The 14,340-nt window shown below is 29.6% G+C and overlaps 1 protein-coding gene and 1 pseudogene across 1 annotated transcript; both read left to right on the top strand.

The window, feature by feature from the left end:
* Window positions 1-1,391: 1,391 nt before the first annotated feature.
* Window positions 1,392-2,477, top strand: LOC124933470 (annotated as a pseudogene).
* A 6,014-nt stretch (window positions 2,478-8,491) lies between these two features.
* Window positions 8,492-13,479, top strand: LOC124919014 (probable magnesium transporter NIPA4). The gene is made up of 9 exons (XM_047459113.1): window positions 8,492-8,942; window positions 9,237-9,293; window positions 10,819-10,909; window positions 10,999-11,159; window positions 11,456-11,583; window positions 11,682-11,819; window positions 12,557-12,649; window positions 12,888-12,993; window positions 13,086-13,479. The coding sequence occupies exons 1-9, from the start codon at window positions 8,756-8,758 to the stop codon at window positions 13,193-13,195; spliced, it is 1,071 nt and encodes a 356-aa protein (XP_047315069.1). The 5' UTR covers window positions 8,492-8,755; the 3' UTR covers window positions 13,196-13,479.
* Window positions 13,480-14,340: the final 861 nt, after the last annotated feature.

Below are 14,340 nucleotides of genomic sequence, written 5' to 3' on the forward strand. Positions count from 1 at the left end.
CAGAATTTATAAATGACAAGTTTGAAGGTGAGAAACCAAGGACTGGATTATAATGCAAAAGTCATTTTCGTACCATCAATAAAAAATCGCAACTTTTATTGGTTATTATAGTTCAGCATGCAAAACTAAGTGTAGTGGTTGGTCTGATGATAACTACGTGGAAAAGGCTTTAGAGTTGTACCGCGATAATGAAAAACAAAGGTTTTCCTTGTTGAAAGAGTGGAAGATGGTCCGTGACCAACCAAGATATATGGTAGGAGCAAATGAATCTAAAAGTAGTGGATCAAAGAGAAAAAGTGGAGGTGATGAAGTTGAATCCTCAGCTCCATCCATCGTACGTTCAGAAGGTAGGGACGCAACAAAGAAGAAAGCTAGAAAAGCATCAACTTCAAGAAAATCAAAGGCTAAAATTGATGAGGAGTTATCTAATGTAGCCTCTACTCTTGAAAAATTTGAAGAAAGGAGGGCTAGTACTGCTTCGGCTATGTTGGAGTATGCCCGTGTTAGGAAGTTGGAGATGTTGATGTCCTTGAAGAATAAAGAAGAGCGTGATGTTGTGGACGAGAATACTTATCAAATGTAACTGAGGGAATTGTTCACAAACTAATTTGAGTGTTATGTACTTTCAAAGTGTGTGTTTCAATTTTCAAATGGGTGTTCTTCAAATTATGTGTCAAATGTGTGTTCTTCAATACATAGAGATTCCAACTTGATAAGAACGTCCTCACCCCTACTACATTCTGACTTGATAATGACAACACTCATACATAGAGATTTCAACTTGATAAGAACGTCCCTACCCCCACTACCTTCTGACTTGATAATGACAACACTCATACATAGAGATTCCAACTTGATAAGAACGTCCTCACCCCCACTACCTTCTGACTTGATAATGACAACACCCATACATAGAGATTCTAACTTGATAAGAACGTCCCCACCCCCACTACCTTCTGACTTGATAATGACAACACCCATATATAGAGATTCCAACTTGATAAAAACGTCTTCACCCCCACTACCTTCTGACTTGATAATGACAACACCCATACATAGAGATTCCAACTTGATAAGAACGTCCCCACCCCCATTACCTTCTGACTTCATAATGACCACACCTATATTGAGAGATTTTCAATATAAAAATGGTATGCACATCGTATGATTTCTCAATTCAAACTTTTCAACTTTAATCTTCTTCTTCATATCATCATATGGATATTCCCCTAGACCCTTTCAATCTCGAAGAGATTCAACAACAATGGGAGTTGAAGGAATCTTTACTCAAAAGGTAAAAAGAACTTCTCGAAGAGCTTCAAAGGCGAAACAATCGATCACGTAAAAGAAATTCTATAAACAGGGACCATGGAGCTACCCATTAGAGGCTCATGGACGACTATTTCGATGAGCCATGCACTTATACTAAATTGCAATTTAGACGTAGATTTCGAATGAGAAGGCAATTGTTTCTCCAAATTGTGAAAGCCGTAACAAATTACAACCATTACTTCACCCAAAGGCGGAATAATGCAGGAAAACTTGGATTGACACCGATCCAGAAGTGTATAGTTGCCATGCGCATGCTTGCATATGGAGTAGTCGGGGATGCCTGTGATGAATATGTGAAAATTGGAGAAACCACTACACTTGAGTGCACTCGTATTTTTTGCAAAACAATAATTGCCTTGTTTCAAGATGAATACTTAAGACGACCAAATGGGGAAGACTTGCAGAGGTTACTCCAAGTTAGACAAGAGCGCGGTTTTCCTAAAATGATTGGAAGTATTGATTGCATGCACTGGGAGTGGAAGAATTGTCCTAAGGCTTGGCAAGGGCAGTTTATTAATAGACACAAGGACACAACAACAATTATCCTCGAGGTAGTGGCATCTTATGATTTGTGGATATGGCATGCTTTTTTTGGCATGCCCGGAACATTGAACGATATTAATGTATTAGACAGGTCACCAATTTTTGACGACATTGAGTCTGGTGAAGCTCCTACTGTGAACTTCACTGTGAATGGTCGATAATACAATCTTGCCTACTATCTTGTTGATGGAATCTATCCTAAATGGCCCATCTTTGTCCAATCAATTCAAATGCCCCAAGGAGACAGAGCGCAATTGTTTGCAAAACAATAAGAAGCATGCATGAAGGATGTAGAATGTGCATTCGGGGTACTCCAAGCACGGTTTGCTATTATTCGCCAACAAGTTAGTATGTGGGATATTGATGGCCTAGGTAACATAATGAGAGCATGCAGAATTTTACATAATATGATTCTGGAGGATGAACGAGATTCGTATTCACGAAATTGGGAAAATATTGACTTCGAACGTTTGAATAGTTTCGGGTCTAGTTCCTCAGTTAATGTCCAAACAGAAGTGCTACCTCAATTTCAAGTGCATGTTCAAGGCCGATCTGAATCAAATATTCATACTAAGGTCGATCTACGTGACAAAGCATAACATATTCAATTGAAGAAAGATCTTGTCATGCACATTTGAAATAAATTTGGAACAACTCTCGATTAGAGTTTTAAAAACACTACTTAACAAATTACCAATGTTTAGAGTGTTTGTTTTCTTCTTCGTTTTAAATAATATATGTATGTTTGATTTACCAAGTGATGAATAATATTGTTTGTGGTTTAAAAAAAATGAAATTATGTGTGTATATGCTTCAATGATGTGGAAGTGAGAGAAAATGAAAAAGTAATTTTGATACCTTCAATAACACTCTACTGTAGGACATGCTAAAAAGTGAGTGTTGGAATAGGTGTTAAGCTAATGTGGCAGGGTATTAAATAAAAAAAATGATACCCTGTTGTGGATAATCTAATGAGCAGTGGCGCCCGGCCACCGTACACGTATTAATTATTTTTATTTAATTTAACAAATATTTCACTGTCATAAATTTTTTTCCTTAGTAAATATAAATTAATTTTTTCATTGGTAAATTATTAAATTCTTAAAATAATAAATTAAGAAAAAAATTATATATATAATAATGTTTAATTTTCAAAATGTTCAGATTGCCGGGTCGAGAACCGTGGTTAATTTATATATATATATATATATATATATATATATATATATATATATATATATATATATATATATATATATATATATATATGAGTAAATGAATATTTGAGTTGGATTGTGGGTTGACCCGCCTATAAATTTAAAACGGTTAAAAATAAAATAAATATATATGTGAGAGTAAATTAAAAATGTTATCACATTTTAACCATAATTTTTTTCTCTATTTTTATATCATTACTCATGCAAATGTACGTACTATATGCTAGTTAAACTAATTATGTTGTGGATGTGTTGCACATAAGGTTGAGTCCAGACTGATAAATGAATTGTTAAAAAAATAATTTAATAGTTTTAGCTTTAATTGGTTAGAAAATAATTTAATAGTTTTAGCTTTAATTGGTTAAAAAATAATTGGGATAACGACTTATAAATGAAAGTAAAAAAACGAATAAACGTTTGTGGCCATTTTTTTTATCTCTTCGTATTCTTCTTCGTATGTGATTTTCATTTTTCCATAAACGAGCAAGTTTGCAGAGAAGACTATGTAGTTCATTATTTTCTTCGTCTATTCTTTTTCCACAAAACCTTTGTTCATCGTTCTTATGTCTTTTTGACTTTATTGTCGTTCGGAATTACTCGTTCTTTATTTTTTAACGTTCAAAAATGGTAAATCTTCAACACTATTTATCTTTTTCCATTTGAAACCCTTTTTTTTTTTAAAATAACAACGATATGTTCTTGTACTTTCTAGGATATCATTCCTAGAACTGCATCCAACACGTCTGTCGAAAAATTACAAATGTAAGTTATTTCTAATTTTTTACTATTTTGTTTCTATTGTAGATGCTTTAGCTTTTTAGTTGTTAGATGTGTAAAACCAATATTCGTATTTGAGTAACTGTTATGTGTTGAAACAAGATTTATGCTCTATCTTTTTAGTTTGGTAGTTGTAAGTTATATGTATTTAAATTAAGATCTAGACCAATATTTTTGAAATTTATGTTGAATATATTCTTATGTTGATGTCATCAGACGTTTAAACTTTTCTTATGTTCAAAATTTTCTGCCATTTGAAGTGTTTGTCAATTACAGTTCTGAAGGTCATGTTAAACGTTAAACAGTTGCATGTTTAACACTTTATTGAGCCGTGTTTAGCGCTTAAATGAGACATGTTAAGCGCGTCTACAGACTAGATTTATTTCAAAAATAACTTGAAATTGCAATTTTGAATGTCATGTTAAGCGCTAAATAGAATAACACGTTTATGGGTTTCTTGGATGGAATTCAATCACCAAGTCGCTGTTATAGCTGAATTCCCGATTAGAGTGTTAAAATTTCCATAACAATCTAAGAAGAATAAAATAGACCGTGGAAACTACCGTATGAGACACATGAAGACATATGTAAGAGATGAAACAAAATGGGATTGTGACATTACAAAATAAAATGTAAGTTATACAATTCTAACATGTTTAATTGTTTGAGAATTCTCTGTACTAACCTATGGAGACTTGCTTTTTTTAAGACAAGGGGAATAATTGAGACACTTAGGATAAAATACAGTGTTGCGATCCTGAATTCAAAGTTCAACAAACAGAGGAGCTTATTGCCTAAAATAAGTAGAGACTTATACCAAGTTGAAGAATAAGGACATACGAAGAAAATGTGTATATATTTGACACAAATGTATATATGAACAAATATTGTTAAGATTTATAAAAATGAAAGTCTTAGTTTAATAATTTAGTATTATTGATTTATGGAAATGAAAGTCATTTTAATAATCTTATTTGTAGTTATGTTTTAAGGAACATGATCTTTTGAAGCACTAAACATGACCTTAGATTACACTAAACATGATCTTCGTTTGTACTAAACATGTTCCCAACAGATACACACAAGTTCAACAGAACACAAGTCTAATGCAATGGATAACATTGACAATATTCATAACATCATTACATTATTCAAAAAAATGTAATTTACAATATATTCAGAAATGAACATCCTTAAAAAAACTCAAGTCTTTACAATGTTCACAAATAAATATCATAATCTCCTGTGTTGTCAATGGGGTAGTAGACATTCACGTCAGTTTGTGCATTCGTTGTCGACCTTACGATCCTACCTGCGAAAGTTGCCAATAACATTAATTAAACCGAAAGAGCTAAAAAAAAGAGCCAAAAATTATTTCAGTTCAAAAACGCTAAACATGGTTTTGTAAAGCACTAAACATGGTTATTTGGTGCGCTAAACATGAAACTATAAAGCGCTAAACATGGACATATGAACAACAGTGTGTTGAATATCTTTGACGCGTCTATTTGAAAAGCCATGTCAAACATATAATTTGGCAGTAAAGACTTCTAATTTATCTCTAAATTATTCCAAGTTAGTCCGAAAGGCTTAACATGGCTCTGTAAAGCGTTAAACATGACTCTTTTTAGCGCTAAACATGACTCTGTTTAGCGCTAAACATGACTTCTGAACAATAGTTTGCTGAATATGTCAATGAATGATTATTATCTTTCATTCATAAGAACTAACTACTGACATGATTGGCTAGTAGATTAGAGTTCTAAGATTAGTAACTCTAAATTCATTCCAACTTAGTCCAGAAGGCTTAACATTGCTTAGTACAACGCTAAACATGGCTATGTTTAGCGCTAAACATGAGCTTCTAAGCAATAGTTTGTTGAATATGTCAATAAATGACTATTATCTTTCGTTAATAAGAACTAACTATTGAAATGATTTGCGGGTAGATTATAGTTCTAAAATCAATAATAAAAGCTTGAGAAATATTGTTAAACATGGCAATTATCTTTCACTTGCATACTAGAAACATTAAACCTAACTAAATTAATAGCAAAACAATGCTAGAAACAAACTACCAAAATAAAGCAGTGTCAAAATAATACAACAAAGTATAAGCCTCAATAAACAATAACATAACAACACTAGAATTTATCAACCAAACTACAAAAATATTAAAAAATAGTACATTTCGAGTTTCAACGGACGATTTGTTCCATACTTCATTTTCTATGACGTTGTCTCTGTTATATAACTAAAGTTGAAAACCTATCATCTCGGCGAAAAAAATTATAGTCTCTGAGCTCACGTATTGAATAAATCTAATTTTAAATATAAAAAAAACATTATAATAATTTAACTAATTAAAATTTTAAGTAATATTATTTATCAAAAGTCTCCTTAGATATATAAATTGTTTAGAAACCTTGGTTAGAGTTTGAAATGAGAGTGGAGATTAATCGGATTTTTTTCTGGTCTAATAGTTATTTTAATAAGTTGTTTGTTAAAACATATTTAATTGTGTAAACAAAAATTATTGACAAAATCGTTTTAAGCAATTATAGAATACAAGTTTATATGATTGGTAATGAGTTAATCACATTAAAGATAAATAAAACAACTCCATACTACTCCCAAGTCAAACAAAATAGTCACAAATTTATTTCTTCAAATACTATACATCTCATTAGGTGCTACACTCATGTTAGTATTGATTTCTTTTTCGTAATTGACCTCCACTACAATCATCTCATTGCTATGTATATTTATCAAGACTCGTTTACACACTATTTGTCGTTTTGATATCTCGTATATGAGTCAGTAGATCTATAGTTCAAGCATTTGAATGTTATCTTCATTTAAGTCTTTCGTAAATAGAATTCTCTTATTCGGTAAATCTTAAGACATTTTGATATAAGTTGTGAAGTAACAATCTATTAGGAGGTAGTAATATGGTCTATGAAATATATCAATTTTATATCACCTTTCAATTAACTATGGATTGTATATATTAAATTTCAAACATTCATGCTATGAATAAATTTAATTATATTTTATTTTGTTTATTAGTGAACATTACTGTTTTTTCTAATAGTTTTTATCTCATTGTTGGATAAAATCCATATTTGGAGCCTATAAGTAATTTTTTTTTTTTTTATCTAAAACCATAAATATTAACCACTTAGGTACTTATGTTAAGCTTATTTAATTTTGTAATATATATTTTTAAATTTATGAAGTTAATAAAACTCTCCACAACATGGACTTCAACTTTAATTTAAAGTGTTCTTCATTAAAATACATTATTTAATAAATATATTTTGTCTTCAGAATCCAAAACAAATTTAAACAACATCGTACAATTATTTAATTATTTTTTGTTTGTTTGTAAATTTAAGGTTTGTTTTTTAGTGTTAAAAAAACTACATTTAAAACATGTTACACGATTTTTTTTCTAAAATTTTGATAACTTTGAAAATTTAGTTTTGTATGATACAAAAATTTTTTTATTAACAATTTATATTAAACTTCCACCTTCATATCATATATCACATTATAAATTATATCACTGAAAGAAGAGGAATGAGAGAGCTACTATCTTAGTAATTGATTGCTAATGTAAATAATCTCATAAATTTGTTCAGGTAGATATTTAAATAGTGAAATTTTGTGTAATTTTTTAAAAAAAAGTATTAATATATATAATACTTTTTAAATATATATATATAAATAATATTTTTATTAATAAATTAAACAATATAATTAACTATAGATTAAATGGAAAGCTTGATAATTTTGTTTAGAAATGATGTAATATTAATAATGTTTACTCAAAATTCTGCTTAAAGAAAAAAAAAATTAATGAATAAATTTGTTTTTGGCTAATAAACAAAATAAGAAAAATTCAAATTATAACTTTATAACATTATTATTTAATAAAAATATTAAATTATACTTCCTCTATTTAAAAAATAAATATTAAATATAAATTTAAAATTAGTTAGATATCAAATTTAGACTTTTATTCATCTGAACTTCTACTTTCAAATCTTATATTTCACCTTTTTATTTTGTTTTAACTATAACCACACAGTTAAATTATTATTTACTGTGTATTTATAAATAAATTAATAAAATATTATTATCACTAATTTAATAATCGCATCTCATCGATTTCAAAGTTTTGAGTCAAAACTCTCAATTTGTTAATTGATATTTTAGTTTCCAAATATTTATTTATTTATAAATAAGTATATAATAAGTTAATTACATTTGAAATGGTTAACCTCATTTTATATAACTTTAAAAAAATAAGAAACTTCAAATTGTAAAGTTTTTAAAAAAGGTCTGAAATGTTAATTAACCCTCAATTATAATCTCGAATTTAATAATTCAGACAATAATTTTTTTTATATAAAAAAAAATTATTATAATTCAACAATTAAAAACTTAAAAATCTATTTTTTTTATAAAATAAAAATTTCCTAAATAATTCAATTTTTTATTTTATTTTATAAAATAAGAAAATTTCATTCTTTTCAAATAATCCATAAATGATGCATAAATAGTTGACGAATTTACCCTTGTATGTATAACCTGTATGTATTTCCTTTCTCATTTCAATCTTCTTCGCTGATCCAAAACCAAAAGCAAGAAAAAGCATCAGTCCCTCCTCCCAGCTGTTCACACCAACCTCTCTCTCTCTCCATCTCTATCTCTTCTTGCTGATAGATCTTCCTCATCTCATCTTTCCGATTTCAAATCTCCTATCTCAATTCAAACCAGATTTATACAACTATATTTACGTAAATTCCGTCAAGATCTACCGTAAACGTCATCATGTCCAGATAATTCCTTAAACCTATACGTGATTTACTGAATGAGTTATGGCGGAAGCTACATCCACGACGATACAGCAAGTGCATCACAGCTTAATGGACTCTTACAAAGGCATGTCATCTGACAATATCAAGGGTTTGGTTTTGGCATTATCGTCAAGTTTTTTCATCGGCGCAAGCTTCATTGTAAAGAAAAAAGGATTGAAGAAGGCTGCCGCAACCGGTATTAGAGCCGGTAGGTTTGACTCAACTTGACTTGTTCAAAACGTAATATTCGTTTTAATTTCGAGTTCATTGAATTTCAAGATGCAATCTGTCTTTCTCTTGTTTTTTTTTTAATTGTAATCACAATCTGCACTGTTGGTATGTATTTCTGTTCAGATTTGAAATGAGTGCTTTAATTGCTTATAAACTAATGTATATCAATTGGAAAATCAGCCTTATTTGTTTCAGTTATGTGCATTAAGAGCTGAGACATTCAGACTATTAACATTCGTCTTGTTTGATGACATTTATCCTTGATTTACAGGTGTTGGAGGCTACTCATACTTATTTGAACCATTATGGTGGACTGGCATGATAACAAGTATGTTGTACTGTTCTTCTACTATGATTTTTCCATAAGGTCCGGTGTAAATTAGGATATACCTAACACAAATATGGAGTTTATGGTTTGTTTCTTAGCATGTTTCATTTTTTGTACCATGCCATGATGTAGACATATGTTACGAACTGTTATCTTTAGGGTTATATCAACGGTAGAGACTACAAGGCATCAGGGTTGCGATTTAAGGAAGATAGTTGGCTTAATCTATGTTTAAGATGTGCGGAAGAATATTAATAGTTGGAGGTTGTTAGATAAATAGTGTAACAGTAGATTATTGAGACTTAAAGACATTAGGGTTGCGATTTATTGAAGATAGTTGGCTTAATCTATGTTTAAGATGTGCGGAAGAATATTAATAGTTGGAGGTTGTTAGATAAATAGTTTTAATATGTATCGCAGTAGATTATTGAGACTAAAAGGCATCAGGGTTGCGATTTAAGGAAGATAGTGGGCTTAACCTATGTTTAAGATGTGCTGAAGAATATTAGTAGTTGGAGGTTGTTCGATAAATAGTGTAAATATGTATCGCAGTAGATTATTGAGACTAAAAGGCATCAGAGCTGCGATTTAAGGAAGATAATGGGCTTAACCTATGCTTAAGATGTACTGAAGAATATTAGTAGTTGGAGATTGTTAGATAAATAGTGTAAATATGTATCGCAGTAGATTATTATTACGAGATTATTGAAGTTGTAAAACAAGTCTCCTTCTCATCTATGAAGAACTTCTCTATTATTCTCGTATCCTTTATGGAAACCCTAAGGCTGTGTTTCGATTACGAGAATTGATATTAGAATTCCAATTCTATAAGAATTGCCATCAAATTACAATCTAATGTCTATGTTTGGAAAAATAATAGAATTGTAATATTAAGATATTCTTGTGATATAGCAAAATAAGAGAAGGGATTCTTGTGATTTTTTTCCTCTCTTTTAAATGCTTATAAGAATCTAAAACTCATTTTCAATATAACCAAACACAACCTTAAGTTAATTTTGCTTCTTCAACTTACATCAATGTTTTGTTATTGAGCTTTCAAAAATTGCTCAAAATTGCTTCCCGGCGTCAATTTTTGTCAACTCCATTAAGTTCTAAAGTCATCTATACATTTTGCATCTATTTAATATCAATTATTGGCTAAAATATATTTTTATTTTTAAATACATATCAAGACAATAACGGAGTTAACAAAAAATTGACGACGTGAAGTAACTTGAGAGCAATTCTTACAGGAGCAGGGAAGAAAACGAGATTTTGATGCGAATTAAGGAAGCAAATGAGCTTCTTTACCTTTTTTTAATGTCAAAGTTAAATGGAATTACGTGTTTTTGTGTTTTTTGTTTTATCGTCTGCTCCTTACTTTGGTTATTAAGTTTATAAGTTTAAAGAATGCAAGTTTCGCTAAGTGATTGATCTGCAAATTGATCACATTGATAGTATCTCTTAGACTGCTTCTTGAGTATATATTTCCCCCCAGTTTATGCTCGTTTGTTTGTTGAAACAGTGATTGTGGGAGAAATTGCTAATTTTGCAGCATATGCATTTGCTCCTGCAATTTTAGTTACCCCTCTTGGTGCACTCAGCATTATAATCAGGCATGACAAAGATTTACTTATCAATACTTTCTTTGTTTCATTATTGTCTATTTGGTTTCTCTTACAGTTAGCATACCTTCATTTTACAGTGCTGTTCTTGCTCATGTAATGTTAAAGGAAAAACTTCATATATTTGGGATTCTTGGTTGTGCACTCTGTGTGGTGGGTTCTACTACTATTGTTCTACATGCTCCCCAAGAACGTGCCATTGAATCTGTCACAGAAGTATGGGATCTTGCAACAGAGCCTGGTAATTTCAAACAGATAAGATTACAGTTTTTGTTCAGTGTCATTAAAAAAATCTGTAAATATTTTTCCTTTTTGCAAAAAAAAGAAGAAGATAAAGATCACAGTTTTATTGGGTGCAGCCCCATTTGGAAACACTTTTTTGAATCTGTTAGATACAAAAAAAAGTAAATAAATTTCTGAATCTGTCTCTGATTAAGTTTAGTTTCCAAATGTTTATGGTAATCCAGGTACATAAATCCTTAGTTTTCACTTGGAGTTGTTCTCTACTTATGTTTGGTATGTGTCAACTTTTGGCAGGTTTCCTTTTCTATGCAGCTCTGGTTCTAACAGCTGTTTTCGTACTTATATTTCACTATATCCCTCTATATGGACAAACACATATAATGTTTTATATTGGAGTTTGTTCATTGGTTGGATCCTTGTCAGTAAGTATTAAGCATGGACTTTGCATCTTCTTATTATTACTGAATTTGATTTTCCCCAAATCGTTGATTATGAAAACTAAGAGAATCTTGCATAACAGGTAATGAGTGTGAAAGCTCTAGGAATTGCTTTGAAGCTGACATTATCAGGAACAAATCAGCTATTATATCCCCAAACATGGGTCTTTGCCATTATTGTTGCTACTTGTGTGATTACTCAAATGAATTATCTGAACAAGGTAAAAGGAATGTTCTATAAATATGTTTAGTATTTTATCATAATCTCGTTAGAAAATCACCAAAGTTGAAATTGATTGTGATTTTTTACGGTTACTTTTTGGATCATGATTCATCTATATTGTGATTTGTGTTGCTTCATTCGGTAAACAAATAAATTCCTAGATCATAATCCAAATTATAGTATAATTTATTGCTTCATCTGGTATACAGATTACATCAATTGTGTTGTTTTGCAAATATAACAAATGTAGATTTTTCTGTATTTTTATGATCAACATGAAAAATTTGATACCAAAACAGCCAGTTGTGTGAAAACCTGAGTTTAAGACTAACTTGAGATGACACACTCATAGAGCTTGTTTGATGTTTGGTCCATCTAAGATTTTTTATTTTATTTTATGAAAAGGTAGGTTATTTGTGTTTTTAGTTAGTTAAATTACTATAATATCCTTTTTATTTCAGTTGAATGACTAAAATATCCTTTTTGTATTCTACTTGCTCGTGGAGAAACCTCTTTATAAGTTTAGTGATCTCATCTGGAGCCACGCTTGGATGAGAAATTTTACTGATATTTTGGAAAGTCAAAATTTCACGATATTGTCACTTTTTTTTTGTGAAAAAATATCTATTTGATGTTTGGCTTCCATGTATGGCTGTATTCTCCTCTTTTTTTCCCTTATCTAACAATCTTTTCTTTCCCAATTTCACTATCATTTTTTTTGTGTGAATACAACAGGCTCTTGATACATTCAATACGGCAGTTGTGTCTCCCATCTACTTCGTTATGTTTACTTCGCTAACCATTATAGCTAGCGTGATCATGTTTAAGGTAACATTTTAATACCTCTTGCTTGAGAAAAAAACACTTTCTTGAGCTGGATCTGGGTCTGTACGAGAAAATGTCAATAAATATTATGGATTTTTTGCAGAACATTTTTGCATTCAAACCCCCGTTCTAGCTTCAGACAGCGTTTTCAAATAAGTCAATTATATTGAATATATTCACATGATGTTGAACTAAGCTTTTTAGGTTTCATTTTTCTTCTTTCTTTGGGTAAAATACATAGGATTGGGATAGACAGAACCCAACTCAAATTCTGACAGAAATATGTGGATTTGTGACAATTCTATCTGGAACCTTTCTTCTTCACAAAACAAAGGACATGGGCGATGGTATTCTTCCTACCCTTTTTATTAACGAAAGATTTTGTTTTAAAAAGACGTTCAAAATTGGTTTTGTTTTTCCCTTCATGATATGGTTGCAGGTTTATGTACATCTCCGTCGATGAGGCTTCTGAAACATGGAGACGACGAAGAAGATGGTTTTGGGCAGGAAGGTGTTCCTTTAAGAAGGCAGGATTCATCGAGATTGTAATATTATTTTCTTTCTATTTCATTATTCTTCGGTCTTTTTTTTTATCTTGATGCGGGTTAAGTTAAAAGTCGTTTTAATCCCATTATTATCCCCGCAACATTACAGTAGATTACTAGAAAAGAAGGGTAAGGAAATGTAATTGATGAATTGGAAAGATTAAAGTGTGATTAAGTAAGGGTTTAGTTAGATCAAGTGATGAATGATATGATAATTCAACTCTATACTTCATAGCTTTTTGGAATTTAAATTCTTTTTATGCCAATTCTCTTAATTTTTTGGCTTTATTTGGTTTCATCTTTTATTTATGTATTTTTATTTTTATTATTTGAAATTAGTTTATTTTATTGAAGAAGTTATTATGCTGGTAATATTTTGTCATAATGAGAAAAAAAAAAAAAATCACTTTAGCTTGAGTTATGTATGTGTATGTTTATTTTACATTTTAGTTTTCATATAAAATTAATATTTATTATTTTAAGTTTATTACATAGGGTAGCTTAAAAATATTTAGTTGAGATTGTTGTGGGATAATTCTTTAAATTGTTTGAGAATTTTCAAATAATTTTAAATATAGAGCTAGTTTGATTTTTTTTTTTTTTTACTAATTTTGATTTATTATCGTATATTATTTTTTCTTTCTAGCATGACACCTATAATTAGGAAGTCTTAATTCTATTTGAGTTATTTGAATAATTATCCATTTCAATTGGTTGTATCTTAATAATTATTTAGATATAATTATATACATTCAATTTAAAAAATAAATAAATAATAAAATTATATACTATAACATTAATATAATAACAATTGGAATATTTTTTTTTAATATATCAAATTTATTCGTTAATCATAATACTAATTAATTATTTATCCTAATAAATTGATTAATATATTATATATTTTATCAAAATTGGAATCACATATTATTGAGTTCAGATTTTATGGTAACTATTTCTCAATCAAAATATGTTTACTTTATTTTGATAAGTTTAAATATAAAGAAACATTATAATCATCTAACCTATTTAAAATTCAAATATAATAAAAATATATTATATAACCCAACATTAAACAAGCTCCTAATTATATCATTCAGTTTTAAACTAGTTAAATTTCTAAATGAACTGAAACCTAAAATCTTAATT

This window comes from Impatiens glandulifera, chromosome 1 (assembly GCF_907164915.1).
Source record: "Impatiens glandulifera chromosome 1, dImpGla2.1, whole genome shotgun sequence".
NCBI lineage: Eukaryota > Viridiplantae > Streptophyta > Magnoliopsida > Ericales > Balsaminaceae > Impatiens > Impatiens glandulifera.

Bases quoted from the DNA above. Each gene is read 5' to 3' on its own strand.
- LOC124919014 (XM_047459113.1), top strand. From the start codon at position 8,756: ATGGCGGAAGCTACATCCACGACGATACAGCAAGTGCATCACAGCTTA. The intron at 11,160-11,455 runs GTAATTTCAAAC...AACTTTTGGCAG, and splicing joins GGATCTTGCAACAGAGCCTG to GTTTCCTTTTCTATGCAGCT. The intron at 11,820-12,556 runs GTAAAAGGAATG...TGAATACAACAG, and splicing joins AAATGAATTATCTGAACAAG to GCTCTTGATACATTCAATAC.